The sequence below is a fragment of the Mustelus asterias genome, chromosome 9 (genome assembly GCF_964213995.1).
Source record: "Mustelus asterias chromosome 9, sMusAst1.hap1.1, whole genome shotgun sequence".
Taxonomy (NCBI): domain Eukaryota; kingdom Metazoa; phylum Chordata; class Chondrichthyes; order Carcharhiniformes; family Triakidae; genus Mustelus; species Mustelus asterias.
In genome coordinates this window covers 133,671,506-133,684,825 of record NC_135809.1, presented here as the reverse complement: position 1 = coordinate 133,684,825, position 13,320 = coordinate 133,671,506, and the positions used below count along the sequence as shown (strand labels likewise).

General features: G+C 44.6%; 1 protein-coding gene across 4 annotated transcripts in view; it reads left to right on the top strand.

Moving 5' to 3' along the window:
* Positions 1–2,101: 2,101 nt before the first annotated feature.
* ttc17 (tetratricopeptide repeat domain 17) overlaps positions 2,102–13,320 on the top strand; it is a 103,554-nt gene continuing 92,335 nt past the window's right edge. The window contains exon 1 of one of the 4 annotated variants that reach the window (XM_078221060.1): positions 2,102–2,368. In XM_078221060.1, the coding sequence (XP_078077186.1) occupies positions 2,231–2,368 (138 nt within the window). In that variant the 5' untranslated portion in view covers positions 2,102–2,230. The remainder of the gene's footprint in view (positions 2,369–13,320) is intronic. The other 3 variants (XM_078221057.1, XM_078221058.1, XM_078221059.1) reach the window with 3 other exon arrangements.

The following is a 13,320-nucleotide window of genomic DNA, read 5'->3' as shown; positions in this document are numbered from 1 at the left end:
GGCCACGATCATCTGAAGCCAACTCCGCTGGGGTGTCAAAGTCCTGACTGCCAAAGCAAATCATCTTCACCCAGCACAAGGAAGGCTCCCGAACAAGAGGAGGAGAAAAGAAGCATTTCAAAGACGCCCTGAAGGCTTGCCTCAAGAAATGCAACATAGATGTCAATGCCTGGGAGACTTTCACTCTGAAGAGACCTACTCGGAGGAACCTCCTGATTGAAGGGACACAATTCTTCGAGGATACCCGTTGACAAGATGGGGCCTAGAAAAGGAGCCTGAGAAAGGAATACCAGCAACCTGGAGTCCCAAGGACCCAACCCAGCTCCCAGAATCACCTGTCAAGTGTGCGGTCGAAGATGCGGCTTGAGAATCAAGCTCTTCAGCCACACAAGAACCTACAGAACCCATGACCAGTGACGCAGCTTCTTAATTGGCAATCATACTCGATAGCGAGTGATCACTGAACAAAAGTGTTTCGGTGGATGATAAGGCAGTTGTTTGTGCATCATATAAAGCTAACAAATGCACTGTGAGAATGTGACTGTTCTAATGCTGCATTTTGTGCTGTTAGCATCAGTATTGTGTTGTATTTGTATAAGAGGAGCAACTTAGTATCCAAAAGAATTACTTTTTGTGGCGCTTGTTACGGCAACACCAACAGCTGGTAATAGACCACTGCTACGCGAAGTGGATTGGTGCAGGCTTGTGGAACCGATGGCACAAAGCTTGCATGGTTTTGGACCGTGCACTCAGATGCACTTTCTCCCTGATTGACAGCTGTCCCCAGACTCTTCCATAGGATTTGGCAAACCCATCAAAACACTTCAATAATTGTTTTAAGCCATCACACAGGTCTTTCTCTCTGAGTGGAGATGACTGTAAGAAAAAGCACAGTCTTTCCTGAGAGTTGCATCCTCTCCATAGTAAATTTTGTACAGTGACTCTCCAGTGATTATTGTTCCCAAAAGAAAAAAATGCTGAAAACTCTCAGCAGGTCTGGCAGCATCTGTAAGGAGAGAAAAGAGCTGACGTTTCGAGTCCAGGTGACCCATTGTCAAAGCTGACACGGCAAGGTCTGGGGCTCGAAGAGATGGAGTTCGAGGGATTGGGACTGGTGGGGGGGCCTGGGATGGGCAGTGGTGGTGTTAATTTGTTGAAGCTTGTGTTCCTTTACGTCTGCAAGAAACAGGAAAAGTTTTTTGTTAAGACGTCGAATGATGCGGAGGATGAAATGAAACTGGGGAAAGGGACAGCTTTGAGAGAGAGTAAGACGGTGTTGCTGGAGAGAGATGTCGAGTGTCTTCATGTGGCGGTGCATGGAACTGAGTGTGGCTTTCAGGATGCGGCAAGAACAGCAGTTCGAAGAATGTTGTATAGCCTGGAGGTTCCTGTAATCCTGGAGGTTACATGCGGGGTGGAATTTGAGTTGAAATCCGCGTGGAGTAAGTCGGGATGAAGACAGTCATTGAGGAAGGAAATGTGACTGTGGAAACGAGTCTTGGTAAATACCTTGTCCAGCACTAAGAGAGAAATGAAAAGCAGTGAAGGTGGATAGGGGGAGAGAAACATACGGAAATCTTGTTGGTGAGAAGAGCAGTACTTCAGGGTAGGCATTCCTGGAAGAGAAGTGGCAGTGAGTTAAACACTGGATAAAAGCAAATTACTGCGGATGCTGGAATCTGAAACCAAAAGAGCAAATGCTGGAAAATCTCAGCAAGTTTGGCAGCATCTGTAAGGAGAGAAAAGAGCTGACGTTTTGAGTGCAGACGACCATTTGTCAAAGCTGTTTATTGTTGTTTGGTGATTCGTGTGATGGTCACCCAGCCATACCCACTTACTGAGAGGGGCAGTAAGCCACAGCAGCCAGTACTGTGCCAGTTGGTCAGCCACATTGAACGCTGAGTATTATTGAGAGGATGAGTGAGCCTCAGTAACTGGTGACCATTATTGTGATGGTTGCTATTGTGAGGATCAGTGAACCACAGTTACCAAGATTGTGAGGGGCAATGAGCCGCCATGTTTGTGCTGGGCGGGAAGCGCCATGTTTGTGCTGGGCGGAGAGGCGCCATGTTTGTGCTGGGCAGAGTGCCGCCATGTTTGTGCGGGGCACAATGGCGCTGGCATTTGCTGCGCCTCGGTTTGGGGATGGGCCGCTGCCTCGCACAATGATGGCGGCGTTTCCGGCGCGGTCACGTGCTTCCGGCCGGTTGGCAGGGGGAGGGGTGTAAAGATGGCGGCGCGGGGCCAGGGCGAAGCCGGCGGTCAGGGTCACTCCCGGCTCCTGCTGGCCGTCCTCCTGAGCGCCCTAAGGAGCTCCCTGGGCACCACGCACTGGATTGTGACCGAGGACGGCAAGATCCAGCAGCAGGTAGGCGGGGCGGGGGGAATGGGGGACAGAGGAGGTGGAGTGGCTGAGAGGGTGTGGGGGGAGGAGGGACTGGTTGTGGGTAATGGGTGGCGCTGCTGCCTCACAGCGCCAGGGAGCCGGGTTCCATTCCCGGCTTGGGTCACTGTCTGTGTGGAGTCTGCACGTCCTCCCCGTGTCTGAGTGGCTTTCCTCCCACAGTCTGAAAGACATGCTGGTTAGGTACATCGACCATGCTAAGTTCTCTCAGTGTACCCGAACAGGCGCCGGAGTGTAGCGACTAGAGGAATTTCACAATAACTTCATTGCAGTGTTAATGTGAGCCTACTTGTGACACCAATAAATAAACTTTAAACTTAGGAGAGAGCTGAGGGTGATGAGGGAGAGATGGAGGGGGAGTGGGTGAGGGTGAAGTAGAGTGTGTGGCGGAAGAAGGTGAAGGGAAGAGATGGGGAGTAAGTGCCCCCACTTTCTCTCTGTGTCCCTGGTCCTTGGCCGAGCTGCTGATGGCCCAGCCCATCAGACCCTGCTGGAAAAGTTTGTGTTTGTTTGGGATGGGGGCATTGTTGGTTGGTGATCTGAGTTTACCAACTCTGGGGGAGCAGGGGGGTTGTGGTAGTGGAAGAATGGAGCTGGCTGAAGGAGATCGCTTTGCAATGCCATCTGCCCTGTCCTGTCGTCTCTCCCTCGCTGCGTGGGTTCACACCATTATTGATATTAGTGGCTAAACTCCAATCTTGGATGCCCAATTTGTCTGTGACTCATCATCTTCCTTGGATCCTCTCAAGACTGTAAAGTCTGAAATGACATTGAAATGGATGTCTGTGGAACTGGCACTTTACATTGCTGTCATTGGCACTTGGGGACGGGGGGGGGGGGGGGGGGGTGTCAACTATGTAAGCTGTGCTGCCCACCTCTGGATGATGGATGTGACTCACCAAGGCTTCTTCACCAGCATCTTCCAAACCCACACCTTTGCCGTCTAGAAGGACAAGGGCAAAAAGTTCATGGGAACACCACCAGCAGCAAGTTCCCTTCCAAGCCACACACAACCTGACTTGGAACCATATCGTTGTTCTTTCACTGTCACTGGATCAAAATCCTGGAACTCACTTCTGAACAGTGCTGTGGCTATGCCTATACCAAGACCAGATAAAGTGCAGCAGGTCAAGAAGGTGGCTCACCACCATCTAGGTGGAAATCAGTGATGAGCAACATATCTTCTCAATTCACATGAACAATTTTTAAAAAATGAGAGTTTGGTGTGGATGGTCCTCAAAATGTGCCAAACCAAGTTTCAGTGTTTGCTTCCACATGGATCGGTCGGCTGTGGTGCTTTCCCCAGTGGTCTGCAATGCAGGGCTTTATTCTAGGATGACCTTGTGCTGTGTACTGACCATCTTGGTGTTGTTTGTTCTGTTTGGAGATTCTGTACTGAATCATAGCTTGCCCATCGAGGCTGGTGTCCATGCTGTTGAACCCAGTGTGTTGAAGGACCTTGCTCTTTGTGATTTTTGCCCTTCTATCAAATTGTCACGATAGATCTCGGTTGTCTTTAGTGGAAACGTTCCAGAGCTTTGATGTGGCGCTTATAGTTGACCCAGGATTCAAGTACCAACATTCAGGAGGGATACCAAATGTGCAGTGAGGTTTTTAGTTTTGAAACTTTTGCATTTGGACTGATTTCTGTACCGAGTAGAATTAAAACCTAACCTTCTCTCTAGTGAGAGTGTCTGTTCACTTTCCTCCCCAAGTAAAGGTTGTGGCAGGAAGAGCGACATCACATCTGATCCACTCTTTTCAGGTTGTGTAAGGTTATTCCAGTCCCAGACTGAGAGATTGCACCTGATTGTTCATATACCTCTGGTAGGGAGTTCAGTCATACTTAGAAAAATTGTTCTTATTTTGAGCAATTTATTTATATACACTTCAGGTTGGTTTGTTAAAAGACCTGTGTTTTTGTGTTTAGGTAAGTCTCTTAAAAGGGGAGATAGTTGGTGACGCCCAACATGCCTCACTTCTCCAATAATCATTTTGGGTGCACACACTCTCGCTCTTTAGGGCAGTACTGAAACGGGCAATGTAACAAACCAATGTAACTGCTGAAATGAGCAACATCTGGATGATGTATGTTGACATTATATTGGATCTTGAAATGTAATTAAGTTTGGAACTACAAAAACAACTATTTATTTGAAACTGCGCAATCACCGTTTTCTTAGTTTTCAGTGGTTTACGCTAAAATCAGCAATTCACGCTTGTGAACATATCCTGGATGGGTGAAAAGGGCACTATTCTTTTGACTGAGTTGTCCTCTAGACAATGGCTGAATCTTTGGATTCTGCTGATCAGAAATGTTTCTTTTCCTGGTTTCAGAAAACCCGTGATGAAATTATAGCTCTCAACTGTCATTGTATGTACACACTGTGTGTACACTGTGTAATGCTCACCAATGTTCCTGCCGAACTCTGTTGGTTTAAGAAGGAAATGAAATGCTGCATTTGTGTGTAGTTTGTTTAAGAGAATTTGGATTGGAAGTGCTTCCAATGCAAACAAATCTTGCATTATATGGTAGTTTGAGCAGTATGCTGTATTAAATTAACTTTAGAAATATCTATACAACATACCGAATAATACTGAATAAATGACTTTCAAAGTAAAATTCCATACGTTTAAACTTTTATTTCAATACTTCAGTCTTGTACGTTTTACGTATCTTAGCTGAAATATTGAAATGGTGTGGATTAACCTTAACCTGATTGATGTTTGTATTGTTTAGGTGTGTGTGTGTGTGAGCAGTAATTGAAGTGTCACATGTGGATATCTTGTAAGTCATTTGATGCTTTATAGTGTTTGGGTTCACTGTGACCAGCTGACCTCATGAGTTACAAAAACAACTTCAACAGCAGCAAAGTGTGCTGGAGAATTTCAGTTTATTTCCCAATGCCTTTCTGTAGAGAAGTGATGTGAACCAGGAGAATGTTTGAGTACAATACTGATCGGGGAGCAGCATAAAATTAAAAATGCTTTTTGCTCCATCTTTCAATAACAGTTTGTCAGTTTCTTAAGTTTAAAGTTTTGAAGTTTATTTATTAGTGTCACAAGTTGGCATGCATTAACACTGCAATGAAGTTACTGTAAATATCCCCGAGTCACCACGCTCCAGCGCCTGTCCGGGTACACTGAGGAAGGATTTAGCATTGCCGATGCGCCTAACCAGCACATCTTTTGGACTGAGGGGGGAAACAGGAGCACCCAGAGGAAACCCACGCAGACACGGGGGAGAACATGCAGACTCCACACAAACGGTGACCCAAGCCAGTAATTGAACCTGGGTTCCTGGCGCTGTGAGGCAGCAGTGCTCGCCACTGTGCCACCGTGCCGCCCTGTTTAAACTGCCCGTTTCTTAACTAAACAAAAGTAAATTTCTTAAGCATTTTTATCAACTGACAAAGTAATTTTGGATATATGCAGTGACTCCAATCTGATTGATATACAGAGTATTTCCAGACATTGCTGTCTATGTTAATGCAGAAAATATCTAGAATTGGTGAGAAATTACAGATTTCTGCACGCTGGAAAATAGTGGTGTGGGAAATTTTCATCAGTTAAAAATGTGATGGTTTCTCTTTGTGTTGGAATTGATGATATGAAAGGGAGCAGCTTCTGTTTGGTCTTTTGTGTCATATTGTCTGTAAGCAAGCAACTTTATGATCTGCGATTGACTGATAACCTTGCAAACTCGAAAGTAAACTGTGTGCTTGGGCTACAACTTGAACGCTACAGGGATAATTTTCACCTTGATTGTTTGGGCGTTAACCTGCCACAGTGAATCATCATCCGTTCTGAAATCCATCTTCTTTCCACAGTGAAATTAAAATCAGGTGGATTCTAAAATTGGTGCGCTGTCTGTTTTGCCAGATTACCATGCAGGCAGTGAAACAAAAGTCACCCCTTTCGTGCCAATTCTTTCTGGTTTTTAATCACAACTGCCCAGTATGTTAAAAGATTAAGGACTGCTTGAAGTTGGAAGAAATCCAAAACATTTTCTCTTTCTAGGAATCATAGAAACCATAGAATCCCTACAATGCAGAAGGAGGCCATTCGGCCCATCGAGTCTGCACAGACAACAATCCCACCCAGGCTCTATCCCCTGTAACCCCACATGTTTACCCCGCTAATCCCGCTCACCTACGCATCCCGGGACACTAAGGGGCAATTTAGCATGGCCAATGCACCTAAACCGCACATCTTTGGACTGTGGGAGGAAACCGGAGCACCCGGAGGAAACCCACACAGACACAGGGAGAACGTGCAAACTCCACACAGACAGTGACCCAAGCTGGGAATCGAACCCAGGTCCTTGGAACGGTGGGGCAACAGTTCTGTGTATCTTTGTACAGTTAAAATGGGCGATTTTAGCCTGATTGAACAGGGTTGATTTTAGAGTTAATACGAGTGAAAGAAAATACTCTTTCATCATTTTATGTGATTACCCAATGACGAGATTGGCTTGGTTAACAATCTACTCCAGATCTTTTCTTACAGCTTTCTTTCTTTGTGAGATTTCCATTCTTAATCAAATTATCAATGTTTTTCATCCATTCTTAATTAACTATTCTGAATTCTGATTACTTTCAGAAAATGCACACTGCATATTTACAGCACATGTCTATTTATGTTTGACTAAGATGTGGTCTTTATTATTCTTTGCAACTGGCAAGGCCAGCATTTGTTGCCCATCCCTATAGTTGCCCTTTGACCTAAGTTGCTTCTGGTCAGGAGTCCCATATAGGCCAGGTAACGATGGCAGATACATTTCCTTCCCTAAAGGGCATTAGTGAATCAGCTGAGTTTTTACATACTGCAGGATGTTCGCAATGGTCACCACTACTGAGGCTATTCCAGATTTATTAATTGAATTTAAATTCTACCAACTGCCATGGGGGGATTTGAACCCGTGTCCCTCGAGCATTAGCCTGGTCCTGGGCCTCTGGATTATGAGTCCAATGACATTACCACCATGCCTCACCCTCACCTCATATGCGATGGTTTAAAATTTAGGCATAGGACTGCACAATTGTGATACCCTGCTGATTTATATTAATTGAATGGTTTAGAATTATATGAATTAAATTTTATAAATAGTTAGTCAGAAGAAATATAACAAGTGGGATAAAAATAGTTTTATTTAACAGGTGTGCATTTAATGAATATTTGCAAAAGTCGTGCAAATTGTTATAACTTCTGCTGGCATCTGCAGTCTCCAGATTTTATCATAGAATCCCTACAGCTTATCCTGTTTCGGTGGTAGCCATGATGTGGAGATGCCGGCGTTGGACTGGGGTGGGCACAGTAAGTAGTCTCATGAAACCAGGTTAAAGTCCAACAGGTTTATTTGGTAGCACGAGCTTTCGGAGCACCGCTCCTTGACTCACCTGATGAAAGGGCAATGCTCCGAAAGCTCGTGCTACCAAATAAACCTATTGGACTTTAACCTGGTGTTGCGAAACTACATACTGTGCTTATCCTGTTTAAAAAGTTTCTCAAAAATCCTGTCCTAATTTCAAAGCAGGATTTCGGCTTCGTGGAATTTCTTGAAACTTTTGCTACCGTGAAAAGATGCAGGACCTTTGTGCGGACTGTCAACAGAGGATCCAAATAGGGGAAAAAAACACACAACTTTATTTGAATAAACCAGGTTCTGCCCACAACAGATGCCATGTTAGTGTTCTAGCATTGCTTTTAGTGGAAGCCAAATTGAAATGATTTCAATACTGGGAGCCCTAGAGTATATTGAATGGAACAATGTGACACCAGAAGCTTTAGGTGTGGTTTTAATCCTGAGGGCAGACAGCATGCTTGGGAGGGATAATGGCCTGAATTATGCAATCAGCAACCAAGGGATGATGTGCATTGCTGTCTTCAAGTAAGCGGCCCACAGAGGCTGAGCACACCTCAAAGCAGAGGTTTCCTCTTTTCCAAGTAGCATACGGTGGAGCTGTGCCGTCCAGAAACCAGAGCTGGCAGCGGGCAGATTGAAACATTCTCACCAATAGCAAAGCAGAATGTAAAGTGCAGGAAATGTCAACCACATTTAAATCATATACAGAGGGAAAAATAAAGATTTGGGCATAACACGAGAAAAACTAATAGACCAAAAATGTTTTTAAAATTAAATTAATTTTTAAATATTCTGAGTCTCCAGCTTGTAAAAATCAGTATCGCAAGGCCTGAGAGGTTGTTCAGTAATTACAAGTTGCTTTGCTCTTTAAATGTTCAGCCAGTTGAATGAGCCTTAAAAATTTCACCGGTTTTTACAGCGAGCATAATGGGTCAATATCTGAGATTCAACAATGAGCCACTGATTTCCAAATGTTCTATCCATGAAGACTGCGACCGCACACCCTGTGAGGAGTAGGCTATTGACAGCAACTTTGGATTTTCACATTTCACTCTGCATGTGTGAATGCCAAAAGCTGTTGTCAGCATTATACAATAACAATAGCAAGAGTGACGCCTCGTCCCATTCTTACTACCCAAAATTCCAAGCCAGTGTCTTTTTATATTGTTCAAATCCCTCAGTTGAGGTCATTCTGTGTCTTAAAAAAAACAATGGCCACATGGGCTTTCCTGGACTGAAATTCTTTCTTCCCCAAGAACAAAGGTAAATGCTAGGAAGATTTTAATAAAGATATTTTAAAATATGAATATATTTGGCTTAGCGTCTTCACATGCGAGTCAATATTTTTTTGAGAATTTGTTATGCTTCTTTCCCTATTTGTCCAATGTACCATTGTGTGATTGAGAGTAATTTGACTTGCTCTTGGGATTCTATCAGTTCAGGTATCTGCTTGGTTGGGAAGTAACTGACCTCCAATTATCTCTCATTCCTCTGACTCAATAACTAAGATTGTTGTCATAGTTCAGAAAGTGTAAGCTGAAGGAAATGTTCTCACACCCTGGTGAGTACATTGGCATTCGCTCTTAACATTACCAAATAATTATTCTACCATGTATTATAAAATATAATTATAAGAAAAGTATTTTGCAATGTAGACTTCCGTGCCCCATATTTATTCCTGAGTCAAGGTCACTAAAATATCTAGTCTTTACCACATTGTTGTTTTTGGGAGCCTGTGTGCGGATTGGCTGCTGAATTTCGGACATTGTAACAAGTGACTATATTTCAATGGTACTTCATTGGCTGTGAAGCACTTTGGGATGTCCTGAGGTCATCGTGAAAGGATCTATATAAATGCAAGTCCTTCCTTGGGTGATCAGATATTGACGTTAGCTAAACCCTGATGATATTGAGAGGCTGATTGAAGAATTGGTCTCAAAGTCAGTATTTACCAGAGTCTATACAGTGATTGCTTCTTGAGCGCTTCGGGTCATCCCGAGTTATGAAAGGCGCTATATGAATACATATTCTGTGTTCATGCAGATTTACAATACTACTTAAAATTAAGTGAAACATGCTCAAACATTTTAAACGATACATACCATATAAAGGTTCATGAACATTTTAAACGATACATACCATATAAAGGTTCATGAACATTTGACAAGGGTCCCAATTTCATGGAGAGAGTTATTTGAGGACTATTTACAGGCATCCTAGCAGTTTGTATTGTGTCATTTCCTCATGGGGTGAGCTACTGTTTTTGGGCATGCTACTCTGGGAAGCTTCCAACTGGAATTTTGCATACCCCGATGGTTGGATCAGTGACAATGATTATTCCGAGCTTCTAGCAGCTTCGTACAGCTTTGTAAAAGTTGGGACGTGAAAACACACTGACTGATTTATTGAAGCTTATTGCATTCGTACCTTAACTCTGAAAGCAGAAAGACTTGCATTTATAACAGTACCTTCCATGACCTCAGCATATTCCAAAGCATTTTACAGCCAATTATGCATTTTTGAAGTATTGTCCCTGTTGGAATGTACCTTTAAGACTTGATTACCTGTAAAGACGCTCATTCCAACCATTATCTTGTAAATTGAGTTTGTGTCTATATATGCCCTGTTTGTGAACACAACTCCTCACTCACCTGAAGAAGGAGTGACACTCCGAAAGCTTGTGCTACCAAATAAATCTGTTGGACTTTAACCTGGTGTTGAGACTTCTTACTGGAATGTAAGAAAAGCAGCAGCGTACTTATGCACAGCAGGCTCCCACAAGTAGCAATGACCAGATGCCCATCGAGTCTACACCGACTCTCTGACAGAGCATCTACGCACAGGCCCGCTCCCCCACCCTATCCCCATAACCCCACGCATTTACTTCACTAATTCCCCAAACCTCCATCTTGTGACACATAGGAGCAATTTAGTATGGCCAACCCACCCAACCTGCACATCTTTGGACTGTGGGAGGAAACCCATGCAGATACGGGGAGAATGTGCAAACTTCATGCAGACAGTCACCCGAGGCCAGAATCGAACCAGGGTCCCTGGCACTGTGAGGCAGCAGTGTTAACCACTGTGCCATCTTGCCAATTATCTGTTTGCTTTTGTGTTGTTAATTTTTAAAGGATAAATATAGGCCAGCACACAAGAAATAACTTCCTATTTCTCTTCAAAATAGTGCCTTGGGCATTTTACATACACCTAATAGCAGGTGAGGCCTCTGTAGACATTTCATTTGAATGATAGCATCACGGACACCACATTCTCTCAGTGCTGCACTGGAGTGTGAGCCGCGATCTTCGTGCTGAAGTCTCTGGAGTGGGATTTCACCCCATAACCTTCTGAGTCTGTTAAACTCCCAACTATATTTTGAACTTCCCCAATGATTTTGTCTGTATTTTGTTCCATTTACTTTGAGGTAATATTGTCGTGTTGCTTTAACTATACTATTTTATATTTGACACACTGTAATGCAGTCCTCACTTAATTGCCAACTTTCCAGTCTGTTAAGATTGATATAAAAGCAGAAAATGCTGGAAATGCTCAGCAGGTCCGGTATCACAGGCACAGTGGTTAGCACTGCTGCCTCACAGTGCCAGGGACCCGGGTTCGATTCCCAGGGGCACGGTGGCACAGTGGTTAGCACTGCTGCCTCACAGCGCCAGGGACCTGGGTTCGATTCCCGGGGGCACGGTGGCAAAGTGGTTAGCGCTGCTGCCTCACAGTGCCAGGGACCCAGGTTTGATTCCCGGCTTGGGTCACTCTGTGTGGAGTTTGCACGTTCTCCCCGTGTTTGCGTGGGTTTCCTTCGGGTGCTCTGGTTTCCCCCCACAGTGCGAAAGACGTGCTGGTTAGGTACATTGGCCATGCTAAATTCTCTCTGTGTACCCGAACAGGCGACGAGGGGATTTTCACAGTAACTTCATTGCAGTGTTAATGTGATGCTATTTGTGATGCTAATATAAAATAAAAGAAGCATCCGTGTAGAGAGGAACATAGTTAACATTTTGAGTCCAGTATGTTTTGGAACAGATCCAAAGAAGAGTCTCTCGGACAAACTGGCAAAGAATACCTGAAGGGTTGATAGTGGATAGGTAATGGCAGACAGTTAAAGAACACATGGATGAACTTCAACAACTGTTCACTCCTCTCTGGCGTAAGGGTAAAACAAGGAAGGTGGCTCGTCCATGGCTAATGGGGGGAATCAGCAATAGTGTTGAAACCAAAGAAGAAGCATGTAAAATTGGCCCGAAAAAGCAGCAAACCTGAGGACTGGGAGAAATTTAAGATCCAGCAGAGGAGGATAAAGGGTTTAATTCAGAAGGGGAAAATAGAATACGAGAGTAGGCTTGCAGAAAACATAAAAACTGGCTACAAAACTGACTGGGCAGAGAAGTGGCAGATGGACTTCAACCCAGATAAATGCGTCGTGGTCCATTTTAGTAGGGCAAATGGGATGAAGGAATACAATATAAAGGGAAAGACTCTTAGTACGGTAGAGAATCAGAAGGACCTTGGGGTCCGGGTCCATAGGACTCTGAAATCGGCCCCGCAGGTGGAGGAGGTGGTTAAGAAGGCGTATGGTGTGCTGGCCTTTATCAATCGAGGGATTGAGTTTAGGAGTCCGGGGATAATGATGCAGCTATATAAGACCCTCGTTAGACCCCACTTGGAGTACTGTGCTCAGTTCTGGTCGCCTCACTATAGGAAGGATGTGGAAAAGATTGAAAGGGTGCAGAGGAGATTTACAAGGATGTTGCCTGGATTGAGTGGCATGCCTTATGAGGATAGGCTGAGGGAGCTCGCTCTTTTCTCCTTGGAGAGATGAAGGATGAGAGGAGACCTAATAGAGGTGTATAAGATGTTGAGAGGCATAGATTGGGTGGACTCTCAGAGGCTTTTTCCCAGGGTGGAAATGTCTGCTACGAGAGGACACAGGTTTAAGGTGCTGGGGGGTAGGTACAAGGGAGATGTTAGGGGGAAGTTTTTCACACACAGGGTGGTGGGTGAGTGGAATCGGCTGCCGTCAGTGGTGGTGGAGGCAAACTCAATAGGGTCTTTTAAGAGACTCCTGGATGAGTACATGGAGCTTAATAGGATGGAGGGTTATAGGGAGGTCTAGAAGGTAGGGATGTGTTCGGCACAACTTGTGGGCCGAAGAGCCTGTTTGTGCTGTAGTTTTTCTATGTTTCTATGTTTCTAAAAGCTTCTCTAGGTATGTGAAGAGAAAAAGACTGGTGAAAACAAATGTTAGGTCCCTTACAGTTAGAGTCAGGTGAATTCATAATGGGCATCAAAGAGATGGCAGACCAACTGAACAAATACTTTGGATCTGTCTTCATTAAGGAGGACGCAAATAGCCTTCTAGAAATACTAGGGGACAGAGGGTCTACCACGGTGAGGGGCGACGTGGTGGCACTGTAGTTAGCACTGCTGCCTCACAGCGCCAGGGACCCGGGTTCGATTCCCGGTTTGGGTCACTGTCTGTGTGCAGTCTGCATGTTCTCCCCCTGTCTGCATGGGTTTCCTCCGGATGCTCCAG